The following is a 13,762-nucleotide window of genomic DNA, read 5'->3' as shown; positions in this document are numbered from 1 at the left end:
AGACCACTGGACCATGGTGCCCCATCTCCCTTTTCTTTACTGTCCATAACAATCTCATAAGCAAGGGGGCTATGGCTCAAAATAAATAACTTAAAATACAAATCCTAAGGTAGGAAGACGTGGAGAGCCTCGGGCTCCTTCAGCAATCCAGGGAAGGGGGCCGTCATTGGTGGGGAATGACGTCCCTCCAACCCCTACAGGGCAAAGGCTCAGTAGCTCTGTATCTTTCCAATTGTTTTTTAAAACAAAAACTTATAAAATGACCAGGGCAGTGCAGCTCTCTGAGTACCCTGGAGGGGAGTTCCTGGTATAGGAAGGGGAGGAACAGAGCTTTGCCAACTCCCCCAGGCCGCCTCCAACCTCAGCATGAGCAAGTTGGGCAGGCTGGAGATAGGGGAATTGTGACTTTTGGTAACAGAGGGCCCCTCTTCTTCCTGCCCCCACTTGGAAGCCAGAGCAGGGCATGCTTCCCAGCCTGTTCCCGGCTCCTTAGGAAAGGAATAGGGAAGCAGGTTATCTTTTGAATCCATTCTCCCTCATCTCCCCACCCCAGGCTGGAGAAGGAAGCTTAAGGGTCCCTAGCATTCCAGAGGTGCTCCAAAACATTTTCGGCAATCAATGGCCTTTGGGGTGGGCATCTGTGCCCGCCGCTGCCTCAGCTCCTCCTTGCCCATGCTGCTGGCCAGCTTGTTAAAGGCAGACTTGTACTTCTTGTCAAAGGCCACTAGGGAAAAAGGTAGTGGTCAATACATTAGGATTTCTACACCAGATCCCTAAACTCTCAGCACCCCCATCTGCTCCTCACCTATGTCCACATGGTCCTTGCCCATAGCAGCCATTGTCAGGAATAAGATCTCACGGTAGATACCCCTGGAATGGAGACAGAAGAATATGAGAAAAAGGGGGTGTGGAGCCCAGAACAGACCAGGGGTCTCCCAGGTGGAGTACCATACCTCTGTAGGTGCAGGCCAGTAGGGGGGGCCCCTAGAGTTTCCAGCAGGAGCCCAACAGCCTTGTGCACCTCATTGAGACCAACATGGCGCAGCACAGACTCTAGCAACGCGAGGCTGAGGGATGCAGGTACTGGGCCTGGCCATACCACCCGCTGAGGGATCTGGCCTGGGTAAAAGCAAGGAAGGGAGTCCAGATTATTGAGCTCTCTAGACTAGGCATGGGACCAGCCCTCTCCCACCCTAGACCAAATATCACACTCACTGTGGACCCTCCAGAGCACATAGAGAGGTGGGCAGCTATTGGGGTCAGGGGTCAGGACATCCCACAGCAGCCGCACCTGCACAGAGGCTGGATCAGGGGTTAGCCAAGGTGATGGGGCCTGCAGAGAGACAAGACAAAGGAGAAATGGAAGACAGAGGACAGAAAATGGACAGCTGATGTTCCAAGAGACAGAGGGACATTATAGGACATTGCCAAAGAGAAGTACTTGCACCCATGAGAATGCAAGCTCTCCGAGCAAAGATTTTGTTTTGTAATCTGATACATTCCTAGTGCCTCAAAACTGCCTGGAACCTAGAAGTTACTCAATAAATAGGGGTGGAATGAATAGGTGAATATTAATCATTTTCTTGGTACCAGCACTACATAAAAATTCTGTAAGGCTCAAAGTTGTGAAGTGAAGGGGCAGGGAGTAAAATCAGGTACAAGTGACTCCCAAGCCTGCACTCCTCCTGCAGCACTAAGGACATGGGCAACAAGCTGACAGATGAGGAGGGAGGCACTCAGGAAGCAGGGGCCAAAAGGGGCACTGACCTGGGGGGCCGGGGGCCCATCGCAGGAGGCCAGCACCAGGCATGGCAAAATACTCGGCAGGCGCAGCCTCTGGAAGTACCACAGAAGGTTCCAGAAGATGATGGGGTGGGCAGCAGGCAGCTCAGGCAACGCCAGCACCTCACTGCCCTCGTTCTCTACCAGTGACTCCAGCTCCTTACGCAGCACCAGGGGGCTCAGGTATGCCCATGCCCCACCCTCGACCCTCCGGGGGGCACCCTGTCAGACACAAAGGGAGAGGGCATTTACCAGGATCCTGTTCCCAGAGCCATGCTTCTCAGCCTCACCCGCCAGGTTCTGCGATGCCCCTTGCCCTCAATACCCAGTACCATTGGTCCACACACACCCCCATTCCTTGTGCCTATTCGACCTTGCCCTTACCCCCATGTGCCCATTGCAGAGCTGGGGCTCATCCAGGGCCAGGCAGAGTCTGCGGTCACTGAGCACTGGGCCTGGGCCCCCAGGGACAGGAGCATCTTTGCTGTCACTGGTGCCAGCAGGGGCAGGCTTGGGGCTGGGAACACTGCAGAGGAACACAGTAGGAGTGTCAGCCCTTGGACCTCCCCGTCCCCAACCTACCCGCAACATTTGCCCTAGTTTGGGCACCTGGGTCGGGAATCAAGGGTCTGGACGCTGAGCAGGGGCACAAAGGGGCAGGAGCAGAAGGGGCAGGTTGTGTTGAGGTTGGAGTCATCAGGTGCCCAGCCAGCCATGATTTCCTCATCATATACCAGCGAGTCACAAGCGCGGCACAAGGAGCAGCTGGACAGCAGAATCTGCAGGCAGAATACCCAGGAGGCAGGTCTGCTTGATCTCCAGGTTCCTTCCCTTGCCTCTTCTTCCTCCAAATTCCAGCCTAGCCTCCTCCCACCTCCTCCCAGCCCCTGCCTTCAAGTGTGCCTGGGAGGGGTTATCCTCACTTCCAGGGAAGGCGGCTGAAAGGATCCAGGGGTGTCACTGAGGCGCTCTGAGGAACGGCGAAGGCTCAGGCTGCTGAGAGAAGATTCTGAGAGGTCCCACTCACTGCCCAGAGAAGCCGAGCTCTGCCATTACATGAGAAAGCATGGTCAGCCAACTCCATCTGTTCTTCACCCAGGATGCTGGCTTCAACCACCCCTCAGAAACGCCTCTCTGGGCACTCTCCCAGCTATCAGCCTCTCCCCAGGCTTCACTGGCTACCTCAGAGGCAGTGGATCCAGGGCGCTCCCGGGGGCGCAGAAGACTGTCCATGGGGCTGCGGCGGGCTGGGGGAGGCAGGTCAGGGGGCAGCTCAGGTGGGGGAGCACGAGCACGAGCACGAGAGGCAGGGGAGCGGCGAGAAGGAGTGAGCAGCTGTTGGAGGCGGGCACCCAGCCCTCGTCGGGGGGTACTGGTCTCATCCTGACGCCCACCAGACTTGGGCACCCTCCCACTGAGCCCTTCCAGGGCCTCAGTGGACTGGGTACTCAGGGTTGAGCCTGAGCCCCCTGGGCTGCCTTCAGGTGCTGGCTCCTCCCCGGTCAGGCTCAAGTCTGAGAGGCTTCCATCGTGCCAGGGCACAGGTGATCCCCGAGGTTCCAGTACCCCCAAGGCCTCTATCACTGCAAGCAGAAAAGAATCAGGAAGGGTAGAGTCCAGTCTAGGAATTGAGTGAACAAAATTCTGGGCAGCACAAACTTTGCCACCCCAAACCCCATCGTGATGGTATACTGGGCAAGAGTCCCTCAAAATCTACAGAGCCCGCCACAGAGGGCCACTGCTCCATCCTGCCTCCAGTCTTCCCCTCTTTCTCTCGGCAATGGTTAGGAGAGCTGACAGGCAGTGGGTTGGACAAGGGCACTCACTGTGGGCCACACCAGCCTCCACAGTGGACTGGGCACCTCGGGCACTCCCCAGGCTACCACTCTTCACCAGGCGCCCTGTGGGTGAGGCTGGGTCCCGGAGGCTTCGCCCAGCCCACGTAGTCTGTCGCTGAAGAGGGCGGGTAGGCGAGGGGCGCTCCAGGTAGGGGTCTGTAAAAGACAGGGACGGGGGTTCAATGACAGCCAGCTGGAAACCTAGCCCCCTGTTCCAAAACAGAGCTCCTTGCATGGACCTAGGTTTGGAGGCATCCTCCCAGGCACAGCTTCAGCTCTTTCGTTACCAGCCAAGTATAGCTTATCAGTCCCTGGAACACTTAATACCAACCACGAGGCCATCCCCAGCCCTCCATGCGTCTCCCTGCCTGATCCTGGCTACTCCATCCCCAAGCCCGTCGCCAGTCCCTTCCCACCTGTCTGGGAACTGCCTGCCTCTTGTGCTGCCACCTCCTGTTGCTGCTGCTGCTGCTGCTGCCGCCGCCGCTGCTGCTGCTGCTGCCGCCTCCGTTCTCTCAAGGGCTGGCGGAACTGGGCAGCGCCCATGACGACATTGCGGAGCTTGGCCCAGTGCAGGCGTCCACCCGGTGTACCAGACGGCCACTTGCTTTCCAGCACAGCCTACCAAGCAGAGTATCCTTCAAGATGGCCTACTTCTACACCCTGACTCTAGCCGGACACCCACGCCTGCCTGGGAGCCCCAGGAGACCATCTTGCCCGCTCCAGACATCCTGCCCAGAACTGTCCTGCCAGTGGCTCAGCCAGAAACAAGAGTCCAGAATAGGGAGGTGGTAGCAACCATCTTGGAGGGGTCTGGAAGCCAGAAGCAACAGAAACATTTGTATACAGACTCTGCTACTTATAAATTATATGGCTTTAAAAAAATTATTTCATTTTTTTGGTTACTAGTTCCCCCATCTAAAATACAGGAGGGGGATCTCCCTGGTGACCTAGGGGTAAAGTCTTAGCACAACCACCTCAATGGCCCACCATCAGGGCCTGAGTTAATCCCTGGCCAGGGAGCTAACTCACATGGCATGAGTTCAATCCCCGGGCTAGGAAGTTAACCCACATCGCGCAGCAGACCTCTCCTGTCTTGCCCGCTGCTCCCCTCAGCAGTGTATTTCAGTAGATCTGCCTGCTCTTCTCTCCACTCTGTCTCTGGTGAATCCTCTCATCCCCTGTACCTCTGGCCTACACCCCAATTCTTCTATGCAAAAATAAGTAAATAAAGTCTTTAAAAAAAAATAAAAAACAGGAGGAAAAAAATATATGGTTTCCATCCAAATAAGTAAATAAAAAACAGGAGACCATTTAATCTCATGGTTAAGGGCTTGAATTCAGGAGATGTCAATCTGCCTGTGCTCATCTGCCTGTGCCTAACTCCCAGATTTACTCTCTGTGGGATTTAGACACATTATTAACTCTGTTACCTCACTACCTCATCTGTAAATGGGGATGATAATCATTTACCCCCATGGGACTGTGGTGAAAAATGATTTAAAATGTGTAATGGGGCCTCCCTGGTGGCGCAAGGAGTTAAGTCACAGCACTACAAAGCTATCGGAATCCACTGCAGCACAAGATCGATCCCCAATCAGGGAGCTACCCACATGGCACAGCAGACCTCTCCTGTCTCACTCGCTGCTCCCCTCAGCAGTGTATTTCAGTGGATCTGCCTGTTCTGTTCCCCACTCTGTCTCTGGAGAATCCTCTCACTGTCCTCTCCGTCCCCCCACTCCCGACACACTCTGGCATACACCCCAGCTCTTGTATATATGAATAAATAAACTAATAGAAAAAAGATAAAATGTATAACGTATTTGGAACAGGGCCAGGCACGGTGGCTGTTACTCTTACCAATTACTGATAGGTCGTAATCTTTGCCCAACCCCCTTGTCAGGTTTCTTTTAAGAACTGAAGCAGCCAAGTACATCCATGACAGTGGCTACAGGTCCTACTTAGATTGTATAGGCCCAATCTCTAGGAGCGGGAATAGCACAGGTGTTGCAGAGTAGCATCCTCCACTTACACACACCCGAGCTACCGCCCTGCTCCTGATCCCAGATTAGGTACCTTATTGTAATAGCCATAGGTGATGGTGTTGGGCACAATGCCTGCCTGTCGCATCTCCAGCATGACCCTCACGGACAGCACAGGCTGCCCATAGTGTGAACAGAGCTGCATCAGCACCCGGTAACATACCTAGGAGGAAAGGCGCCGGGTGAGAGGGGACCTGCTCCCAACCCACATCCTCATTGCAGCAAGCATCCTCTTCCAACCTCCCCAGTTTTCATAGACTTCACCTGCCCTGGTAGCTCTTAGGGCTGCCTTAGAGCTGCCACCCTCCCTGCAGTCTTCACTGCTGTCCCAGGCTCATGCTCATGAAGTGGTGTGATGGAGCATCTGCCTGGCTGTGGGGCTTGTGCCCATGCTCCCCACCTGCTTTCGCTGGTCTCCACCTAGGTTCCCTCTCACAGCCCCCAGGCTTGCACAAGCCTCCTGGGACTGGCATGGGTGCCCACCTCGTCGGGCAGCACCACCTTGCGGCTCTCCATCTGGCGCAGCACGTGGTAGGCCGTGTGCAGGGCCCGCACCCGGGAGGGCGCCGACCGCACGTAGGCAGGCAGACACAGGAACCACAGCCCGTAGCAGTGCCCCAGCAGACACCGGGCCCACAGCTCAGGCACAGCTGCTGATTTCTGTGCCATCCGCTGTGCGACCTTCATCTCCTACATGGGCAGGGAACACACGGAGGTGAGAACAACACCAAGGCAGGGTAGGTCTTAAAATGGTGTGGGAGATGTAGCACTTTCCCTGAAGAATGGCCTGTGCTCTGAGGAGGGAGGAGGGGTGCTGCACACATAGCTTCAGCCCTGGAACCACGGGCAGCGATGCCTAGCCCTTAAACATGGGCAGGTGCCCCGGAAAAGGCAGCAAGCTTCTGGATTCCCAGAATTCTCAAAAGATAAAGATGATGATGATGATCACAGTGGTAACCATAGCTATAATTTATAGTACTTTTTATATTCCAGGCAATTTAGGCCTCCTAACAACCCTACGGGGCAATTACTATTCTACCTGCAATTATTCCTTAAAAAGCCATTATTCTGGGCTTCCCTGGTGGCGCAAGGGGTTAAGTTGCAGCACTATGAAGCTACCTGCAGCCACTGCAGCACAAGATCAATCCCCAACCTGGGAGGTGACCCACATGTCAGAGCATACTTCTCCTGCCTCGACTGCTGCTCCCCTCGGCAGTGTATTTCAGTAGATCTGCCTGTTTTACATCCCACTGTCTCTGATGAATCCTCTCACCCTCCCACACCTTTGGCCTATACCCCCGTTCTTGTATATATAAACAAATAAATTTTTTAAAAAAAAAAGGCATTATTCTACCTATGATGAAAAAAACTGAAGCAATAGCTCTGAGCAAACAGGTGCCTTTGTGAGGCCCACCTGCTGGTTACCTGTTTGGTACGGCGGGGGGCAGGACTGCTGGGAGCACTGCGGGATGGGCCTGGCACAGGCAAAGCCCCGGCTTGCTCCTGAGGCGACTCAAACAGCTCAGCCCGTAGCTCTGGGAACCCATCATAGCTACAGGCAGAGAGAGGCCACATCAGGAGTAGTGAACCCCGAGCCAGCCTGTGGGGCCTGGAACAAGTGAGGGGCTGAGAGGTTCTCACCAATACTGGGGAGTGGATTCACTGCCCTCTGGCACCACAGGCTCTTCGGGAGGTGTGATAAAAACAGTGAGCTCACTTCCTGACAGCTCCTCCAGCTCCACTAAGGGGGTCGGCTCTGGCTTCTCCTGTTCTGGGTGGACCTGAGGCAGGAAGGCAAGAGAGCAAGCATCGAGAAAATGGCATCTCCCCAGAACACAGCCATAGGGAAGGAGCAAGTGTGCTCAGACCCTACCAGGGCCCTGGATATAGAGCTGGAGGGATGGAGTCAGGAATGAAGGAACTGAATGTATATGTGGCCATGCTGTGCACTGGGCAACTCTAGGAACACCACCCCCTCACAGAGGAGATAGAGAATTGTGTTTCTAGCGGCCTGGGGTAAGAGAGACACTTGCTAGGAGGATAGCAGAGGCAATGGGCATGTGGAATACCATATCCAATACCTTGTCAACACAAGAGTCAAAGAATTCAAGGGCAGCATGCCGAGCAGAGCCAAAAGAGCACTCCTCAATGAACTGTGAGAACATCTGTGTGTGGAGCAGCTGAGAATACAGCTTGTGGCTGGAGCGTTCCCGGGATTTAAGGAAGTCTGAGAGGGATGAGAATGGGGCAGGGAGAAATGTTACCAGGGTTCTCCACCCAAGCCACACCTTTTCCAAACCCCCTGCTTACTTGGTATCCAAGGGCATCAGAGCTATCAGCTCTTGGCTCCTTGGGTACTATTACCTCAAACATCAACCAACCAGCTCAAGCTCCCCCAGCACCACAGGCCCGTGGCACACCCTCTCTTTTGTCTCTTTTATCTCTTTTGTCAGGGGATCCTTCAAGGGCAAGGTCCCTGAAGAAGCTTTTCCCGTGGGGGTGGCTCACCACAGGCCACCCCAAGGCCAGGCCACCAAGAGGGCAGGTCAGGGCAGTTCACCTTTGTACCCTTCCTCTCTCCAGACCCAGAAAAGTGTATGGCTCAAAGCCAGTGCCCATGACAACATTGCTAAGGGAAGTCAAGAGTAACCCAGCCCCCTCTGTTTGTCTCACAGAAGTCAGGCCTGATCACCCCTTTCTTGACACCCCTCCCGAGCAAAAACAAGCCCCCTTACCCTGCAGGAAGAAGAGGTTGTCTACATCACGAGCCCCCTCAGAGGGTGCCTGGGTGAGTGGGCGCAGGAAGACCCGGTAACCCTTGAGTAGACAGGCCATGAAGCGGAGGAAAGCTCCCTGGACTTCACGCTCCAGCCGGGCACGTCGGCCACACACTGCCTCGTAGTCTGTCAGCAAGAATTCCAGGGATGCCTCCTCCTCGGGTCCAGTATATGCTGGGGACCAGGACAGCCCGTGAGTCAGGGCCGGCACCTAGGCTTAACTCAACCCTGCTCTTCACACAGAAGTCGCTGCTGCTGCCTCACCACCTCCTGCTTCAAGCGGACCTTGCACCAGTACTGATTTAAAGATCACCTTGAGGTAACAGTTTCAAGTCTCCCCAATGGTCAGCCTGACCATCCCAATGTGTTGAGAAATATTAATATTGTATGCCCCTTCCTGTTGCCTAAATTGGAACTGGAATTTCTCTCACTTCCATCAAATGAAATCCTGACTCCTCTAATTCCTCAAGTGAGGTCTAGTTCTCCACAGGCCTCCCCAAACTGGAGGTTTAAGGGCAGTGATCCTGCCCATCCGGGCTACTCACTCTGATCCAACTGCTGGTACAGGTTTGTCAGTGTGGCCAGCAGAACCTTGTAGGGTCTTCGGGGCAGGGTCCGAGGGGGGAGGAGCTTCTTCTCCTCAGTCCTATGAAGAAGAGAGGCAGAAGGAAGAAAGGGCAATGGGGCGCCTTGCCAGCCTCCCCTACTTTTTACCTGAGGCTGCTTTTGCACAGGTAGCCCTCCACACAGCCCCCTGAATGAGACCTGGCCCTCTTACTGGAAGAGTGTGTTGGTATCAAGATCAACACAGATGACGTCAGCAGGTGGGTCGTGCAGATCGAAGTAGCTAGAGTGGATACCCACAATGAAGGGCACAGGGGCGCTCAGCACGTCTGCCAGTACCAGCGGGCACAGCGGAATGTAGGGGCACTGCCAGTGCAGCGGGAAGATCATCTGAAGCACCAGGGAGTGAGAAGCAATGAGAAGAGGGGAGGCAGGGAGCAAAGGGGGGATGCTAGAAAAGGGGCATTGGTTGGCCTGGGAGGATGTCTGTTGAGAGAAGCCGTGGAGGTGGGCTCCAAAGGAGTCCCCAGTGGAAGCTACATGTCCCTTTAGGCTGTGCCCAAGAAGGCTGAGGAGTCCCCAAGGAAGGAAACATGGAAAAGGGTCCAGGCAGGGTTAGGCACACCAGACAGAGCCCTCTAGGTAAGGGGGCTGGGCGGGTTGGCACTCACAGACACAAGGGCCTCGCACACGCTGGTGAGGAGGTCTGGCCGCAGCGAGTGGACGAGTAGTTTATGTTCTGTGAGCACAGCCAGCAATAGCGTGACCGCCAACTCAGGACCCAGGCTCTGCAGCAGCTGCAGGAAGCTGGCACCACTGTCGGCAATGCCAAGGTAGGAGAACAGTCACCAGGAGGCCCTGGAGACCCTTCCCTAGTCATTGGACATAGACACCACCTGGACCCAGACTGCACAGACCTCAACAGCTGTGCCCAGCTGGCTAGTACCATGTCCCCCTCAACTTAGGCACATACCTGAGGGGCAGGGGTGAGGATACAGGCTGGCAGAGGAGCAGGTTATCATAGGGAGACATCTAGGAAACAAAAGAGCCCCAGTCAGGACAATGAAGGCTAAATCCTGCCAACTCGCCCCTCCCATCAGGCCCTAGCCGCAGCTCTCACCTGCACTAGGATGCGGGGTCTCTGTGGGGAAGGGAAAGGGACGTTGTGAATGAAGTGGGAGATGTGCCTGGGGGAGAAAGGGATACCGTCAAAGGTAGACTTCCCCAGTCTACCCCTGTCCTACAGCCACATTTTCTCCTCTCCTTCACCCGTCCACATGGACTTTATCCTTTCTGAACTCCATCTCCAGACTAGTAGATGGCTCCAGTCATTGGAGCCTCTATTATCATTTAGAACAAATCAAAAAAGAGCACTCTGGACAGGGCCTGGCCCTGCCAGGATTTGGTTCGCTAGTGTAGCTGCATTTCATGCCCCTCACCCTTCAGTCAATGGTATTTTCACAATGAACAAACTACAACCACAGCTCTGTTCCCCACACCTCTCCCCAGCTCCATCTTGATCTCGTCCATCACCCCGGGCTTCCCGATCCCCTCAGAACCCTTTTCCAGTGCCAGGGGAGTCATGCTCACGCTTCCAAGGGCAGGCGGTGGGGGCCCGAGACAGAGTAGCGGTACAGGAAGGTAAGGAAGGCGCGGAAGGCCTGGAACGCAGGCCAGCGGGACAGCACAGCAATGGCGCGTCGGCTGCGCACTGCCCGGCCTTCCAGCGCCCGGCCCCGCTCCACGGCACTCAGCAGGCCCAGTGCCCGAGCTTGCCGCTCTGACAGCCTGGCCCTCGAGAAGGCCTCGTAGAATTGCAGCGCGGCACCATACACCTGCCAGGGGCAGAGGGGCAGTCAGGCAGGCCCTGCATAGCCCGGACCCCTTACCACACTCCACAAACCCACCTTATCACCAGCTGCACCCGTGAGCACAAAGGTGGAGAAGACGGGCACGGGGTACTTGGTCTGGGCAGGCCAGCACTCGATAGTGGCCCCCATGGGCAGGCAGAAGACGGGCACTGACTCAGGCAGCGGGAACGCCTCATTGTCCTCCTCTGGGTAGCGGCCCAGCAGCTCTGTACCCCCAGCAGAGTGGGGGTACCCAAAAGGAGGAGGGTTCATCAGATTTCAGGGGAAGAAACCAAGGGATCCCAGAAGGGCCAAGTGGGAAGTGAGTCCTCAGGACACTGGAGATGCCAGCCAAGAGGCACCAGGGCAGAGGGACACAGAGGGTCAAGGAGTTGGAAGGACAGAGGGACTACTCACCTGCTTCATACACCAGCGTGTTGGCCTTGGCCAGGCCCACCTTGTAGCACAGGTACACTGCTGGGCCCCACTGCCCCAGGGATGGCAAAAGACAAGCAAATACACAGCTAACGTTTCTGGGGGTCAATTTTATTTACCACCCCGAAGGAGTCTTTCATCTTTAGAACTCCCACTAACCCTGGCCCCTCATGACCAGAGTCACCCATCTGGGCCCACTCCTCCTGCCATTTAAGGCCTTAGTCCTAGGATATCCTTTGTGCTCGGTGTTCATACCTTTATACCCAGACAGTGAAAGCTTAGCTCTTGGCCCCAGGGCCCCACTTACCATGCCAGGGTTGAGATTGCGGGGCAATCGGCAGTAAGTATGAGGAGTGCCCTCGCCCTTGCTGGGCAGCACCAGGCAGAGGTCAGTGATGCCCAGGGCATGTAGTCCTGCCCCTTCTGCTGCCCGCCGGTAAGTGAGGTAGGTGCGGGGATGCCCAGGGCCTGGAGGGGCCAAGTTGGCTGAATGACTGTAGGGTGTTGTGTCTACCACTTGGAAGCCAGGCTTGGGGCGTTCTTTCCCCTCATATAACACCCTTGGCACAGAAAGCAGAGAGAGAGATGTTGGGTTGAGGACAGAGGAGAAAGCCGCCAGCCCTGCCAGAGCTTCCTATCCACCATACACCCTCACCCTCATCAGCCTGAGAGCATGGCCCACTTCTCCCTGCTAAACTGTGCCTTCCAGAGTCCTGTGCCTTTTCTTCTGTCCTCAGCTCTACATCTTGATCAGTAACACCCCCTCAAGCCTTTCACGGCTCTCGTACTCATCAATAAATTCTAAGAATAAAAACTACCATGTATTGACTCTGTGCCAAGTCTCCAATATGAATCAGCTCATTGAATTTTCTCAACCACACTGCAAGGAGGTATTATTACCCCCATTTTCCAGAGGAAGAAATAGGCCCGTGGGGCTCAATGAGCTGCCAAGATCTCATAGCTAGCAAGTAGCAGCACTAGCACGAACCCGAATCTGTGTGACAATTAAGGACATACGACCCCAATAGCTTCTCCCTGACTCTAGCCTATTACCTCCCCTTTCCCATTGCCCACTCCTCATCCCATACATCTCTCCCTCACCCCAGACCCCACCCAACCTCCCTTGGTGCCACCACAGGTAGAGGTACACACCCCAGCTCCACAAGTGGGGGCTTATCACGACCCCTACGGTAGCAGATGACAGGCTGAGTTCCACCCAGGAGCCCAGCACTGAGTTCCAAGGGGTGGCCCCCAGTGGAAGCTTGGATGCACGTGTAGCCATGGGGAACCTCCTCGCCCAGTGCCCTCGCGATGACTGCCACATCTGTAATGGGTTCCGCTGGCCGGGGAGGGCGCAGGGGCCCGCTGGGCTCAGGAACCCACGTGTCTTCAGGGACAGGTGCTCCATTCCCTGCAAGTCCAGCTATCACAAAGTAATCCACCAGTCGGGGGGGCCGCTCCTCTGCCATGGCCCCCCCTTCACTCACTGCATCTGGAATAGTCAAAAGGGGGAGAGGTGAAGCCTGGAAGCTGGTGTTGCCATGGCAACCAGGGAGCAAGCCCACCCCCCTCCTCTCCTCTTCCTAGTACTCCCAAGGAAAGGCCGGATAAGCTATCAGCCAATCCTAAACTCTCCCGCCAGTGACATCACCAGGCCCTCATAACCCAACACAGCTCCTTAAAGAGACCAGGTTCCTCCCACTTAGTGGTCTCAGCCCTTTCCCCAAAGAACCGAAACTCTGCTTCACTACATACAGTGAAGCTGGGCTCTGATGTCATATTGTTGCTGTATCCCTTTTAAAGACCCCACTCCTCGCTCCCTGCATGTACTATAATAGATAAGATCACAAATTTTTCTGTAATGACATCATTCATGCTGGTCATGACATCATGCCAATCTTACAGTCTAAGGGTTTTTGACCTTCCTATTCCAATTATGACATCATATAACCTTCACAAGCCCGCTAATGTTCTTATAGAGCCCACTTCTAAGTTTTCGTGAGGACCCAAAATTTTTCCAGGAAAACCCAGGTTTAGAGTCTTCTCACAAGACTTAAATGTCTTTTTTCCTAATCAAATGCCACTAACCTGGCCCAAAAAAGTGCCCTTCCACCTCTAGGATCCTTAAGTGGCACCGGTTAGGTTTCCAAAGTGCTGGGGGAGACAGCCGGCCAGCTCATGCCCTCCTCCACGGAGCCCCAAGAGAGAAACAGGCCCACCACGAACTTTCAGTAACTTCTCACCTGCCTCCATGGCCCAAACCCAGAGACTTGGAGCCCCAAGGGTCCTGGGGAACCCCAGGGTGCAGAAGCTGGAAAGGAGCTTGGTGGGTGGCTTTCAGCACACGACCGAAGGCATGGGGGTGCTTCTAAAGGGAAGGGAGGTGACTTCCTGAAACAGTGGAGGGGAAGCTGTGGCTCAGCGGAAGTCAGCTTATGGGTGTGTGTCTGGTGATGTGTATGGGGAGGGGGAGT

The 13,762-nt window shown here is 55.1% G+C and overlaps 1 protein-coding gene across 1 annotated transcript; it reads right to left on the bottom strand.

The window, feature by feature from the left end:
* Positions 1 to 578: 578 nt before the first annotated feature.
* Positions 579 to 12,772, bottom strand: DENND4B (DENN domain containing 4B; the record flags this gene model as incomplete). The annotated part of the gene is made up of 27 exons (XM_084243769.1): positions 12,441 to 12,772; positions 11,596 to 11,848; positions 11,271 to 11,340; positions 10,911 to 11,080; positions 10,594 to 10,838; positions 10,124 to 10,190; positions 9,977 to 10,035; positions 9,675 to 9,819; positions 9,218 to 9,393; positions 8,985 to 9,085; positions 8,398 to 8,613; positions 7,744 to 7,889; positions 7,304 to 7,443; positions 7,088 to 7,214; positions 6,146 to 6,352; positions 5,697 to 5,825; positions 4,037 to 4,241; positions 3,609 to 3,776; positions 2,965 to 3,365; positions 2,706 to 2,828; positions 2,392 to 2,561; positions 2,167 to 2,308; positions 1,768 to 2,004; positions 1,216 to 1,333; positions 954 to 1,119; positions 806 to 870; positions 579 to 724 (listed from the first exon to the last, which is right to left on the bottom strand). Exons 1-27 carry the CDS (start codon positions 12,755 to 12,757, stop codon positions 579 to 581), a joined length of 4,509 nt encoding a protein of 1,502 aa, XP_084099895.1. The 5' UTR covers positions 12,758 to 12,772.
* Positions 12,773 to 13,762: the final 990 nt, after the last annotated feature.

The sequence above is a fragment of the Talpa europaea genome (genome assembly GCF_964194135.1).
Source record: "Talpa europaea genome assembly, chromosome: 9".
Lineage (NCBI taxonomy): Eukaryota > Metazoa > Chordata > Mammalia > Eulipotyphla > Talpidae > Talpa > Talpa europaea.
The sequence above is the reverse complement of the archived record's forward strand: the minus strand, read 5'-3'. Positions and strand labels throughout refer to the sequence as shown.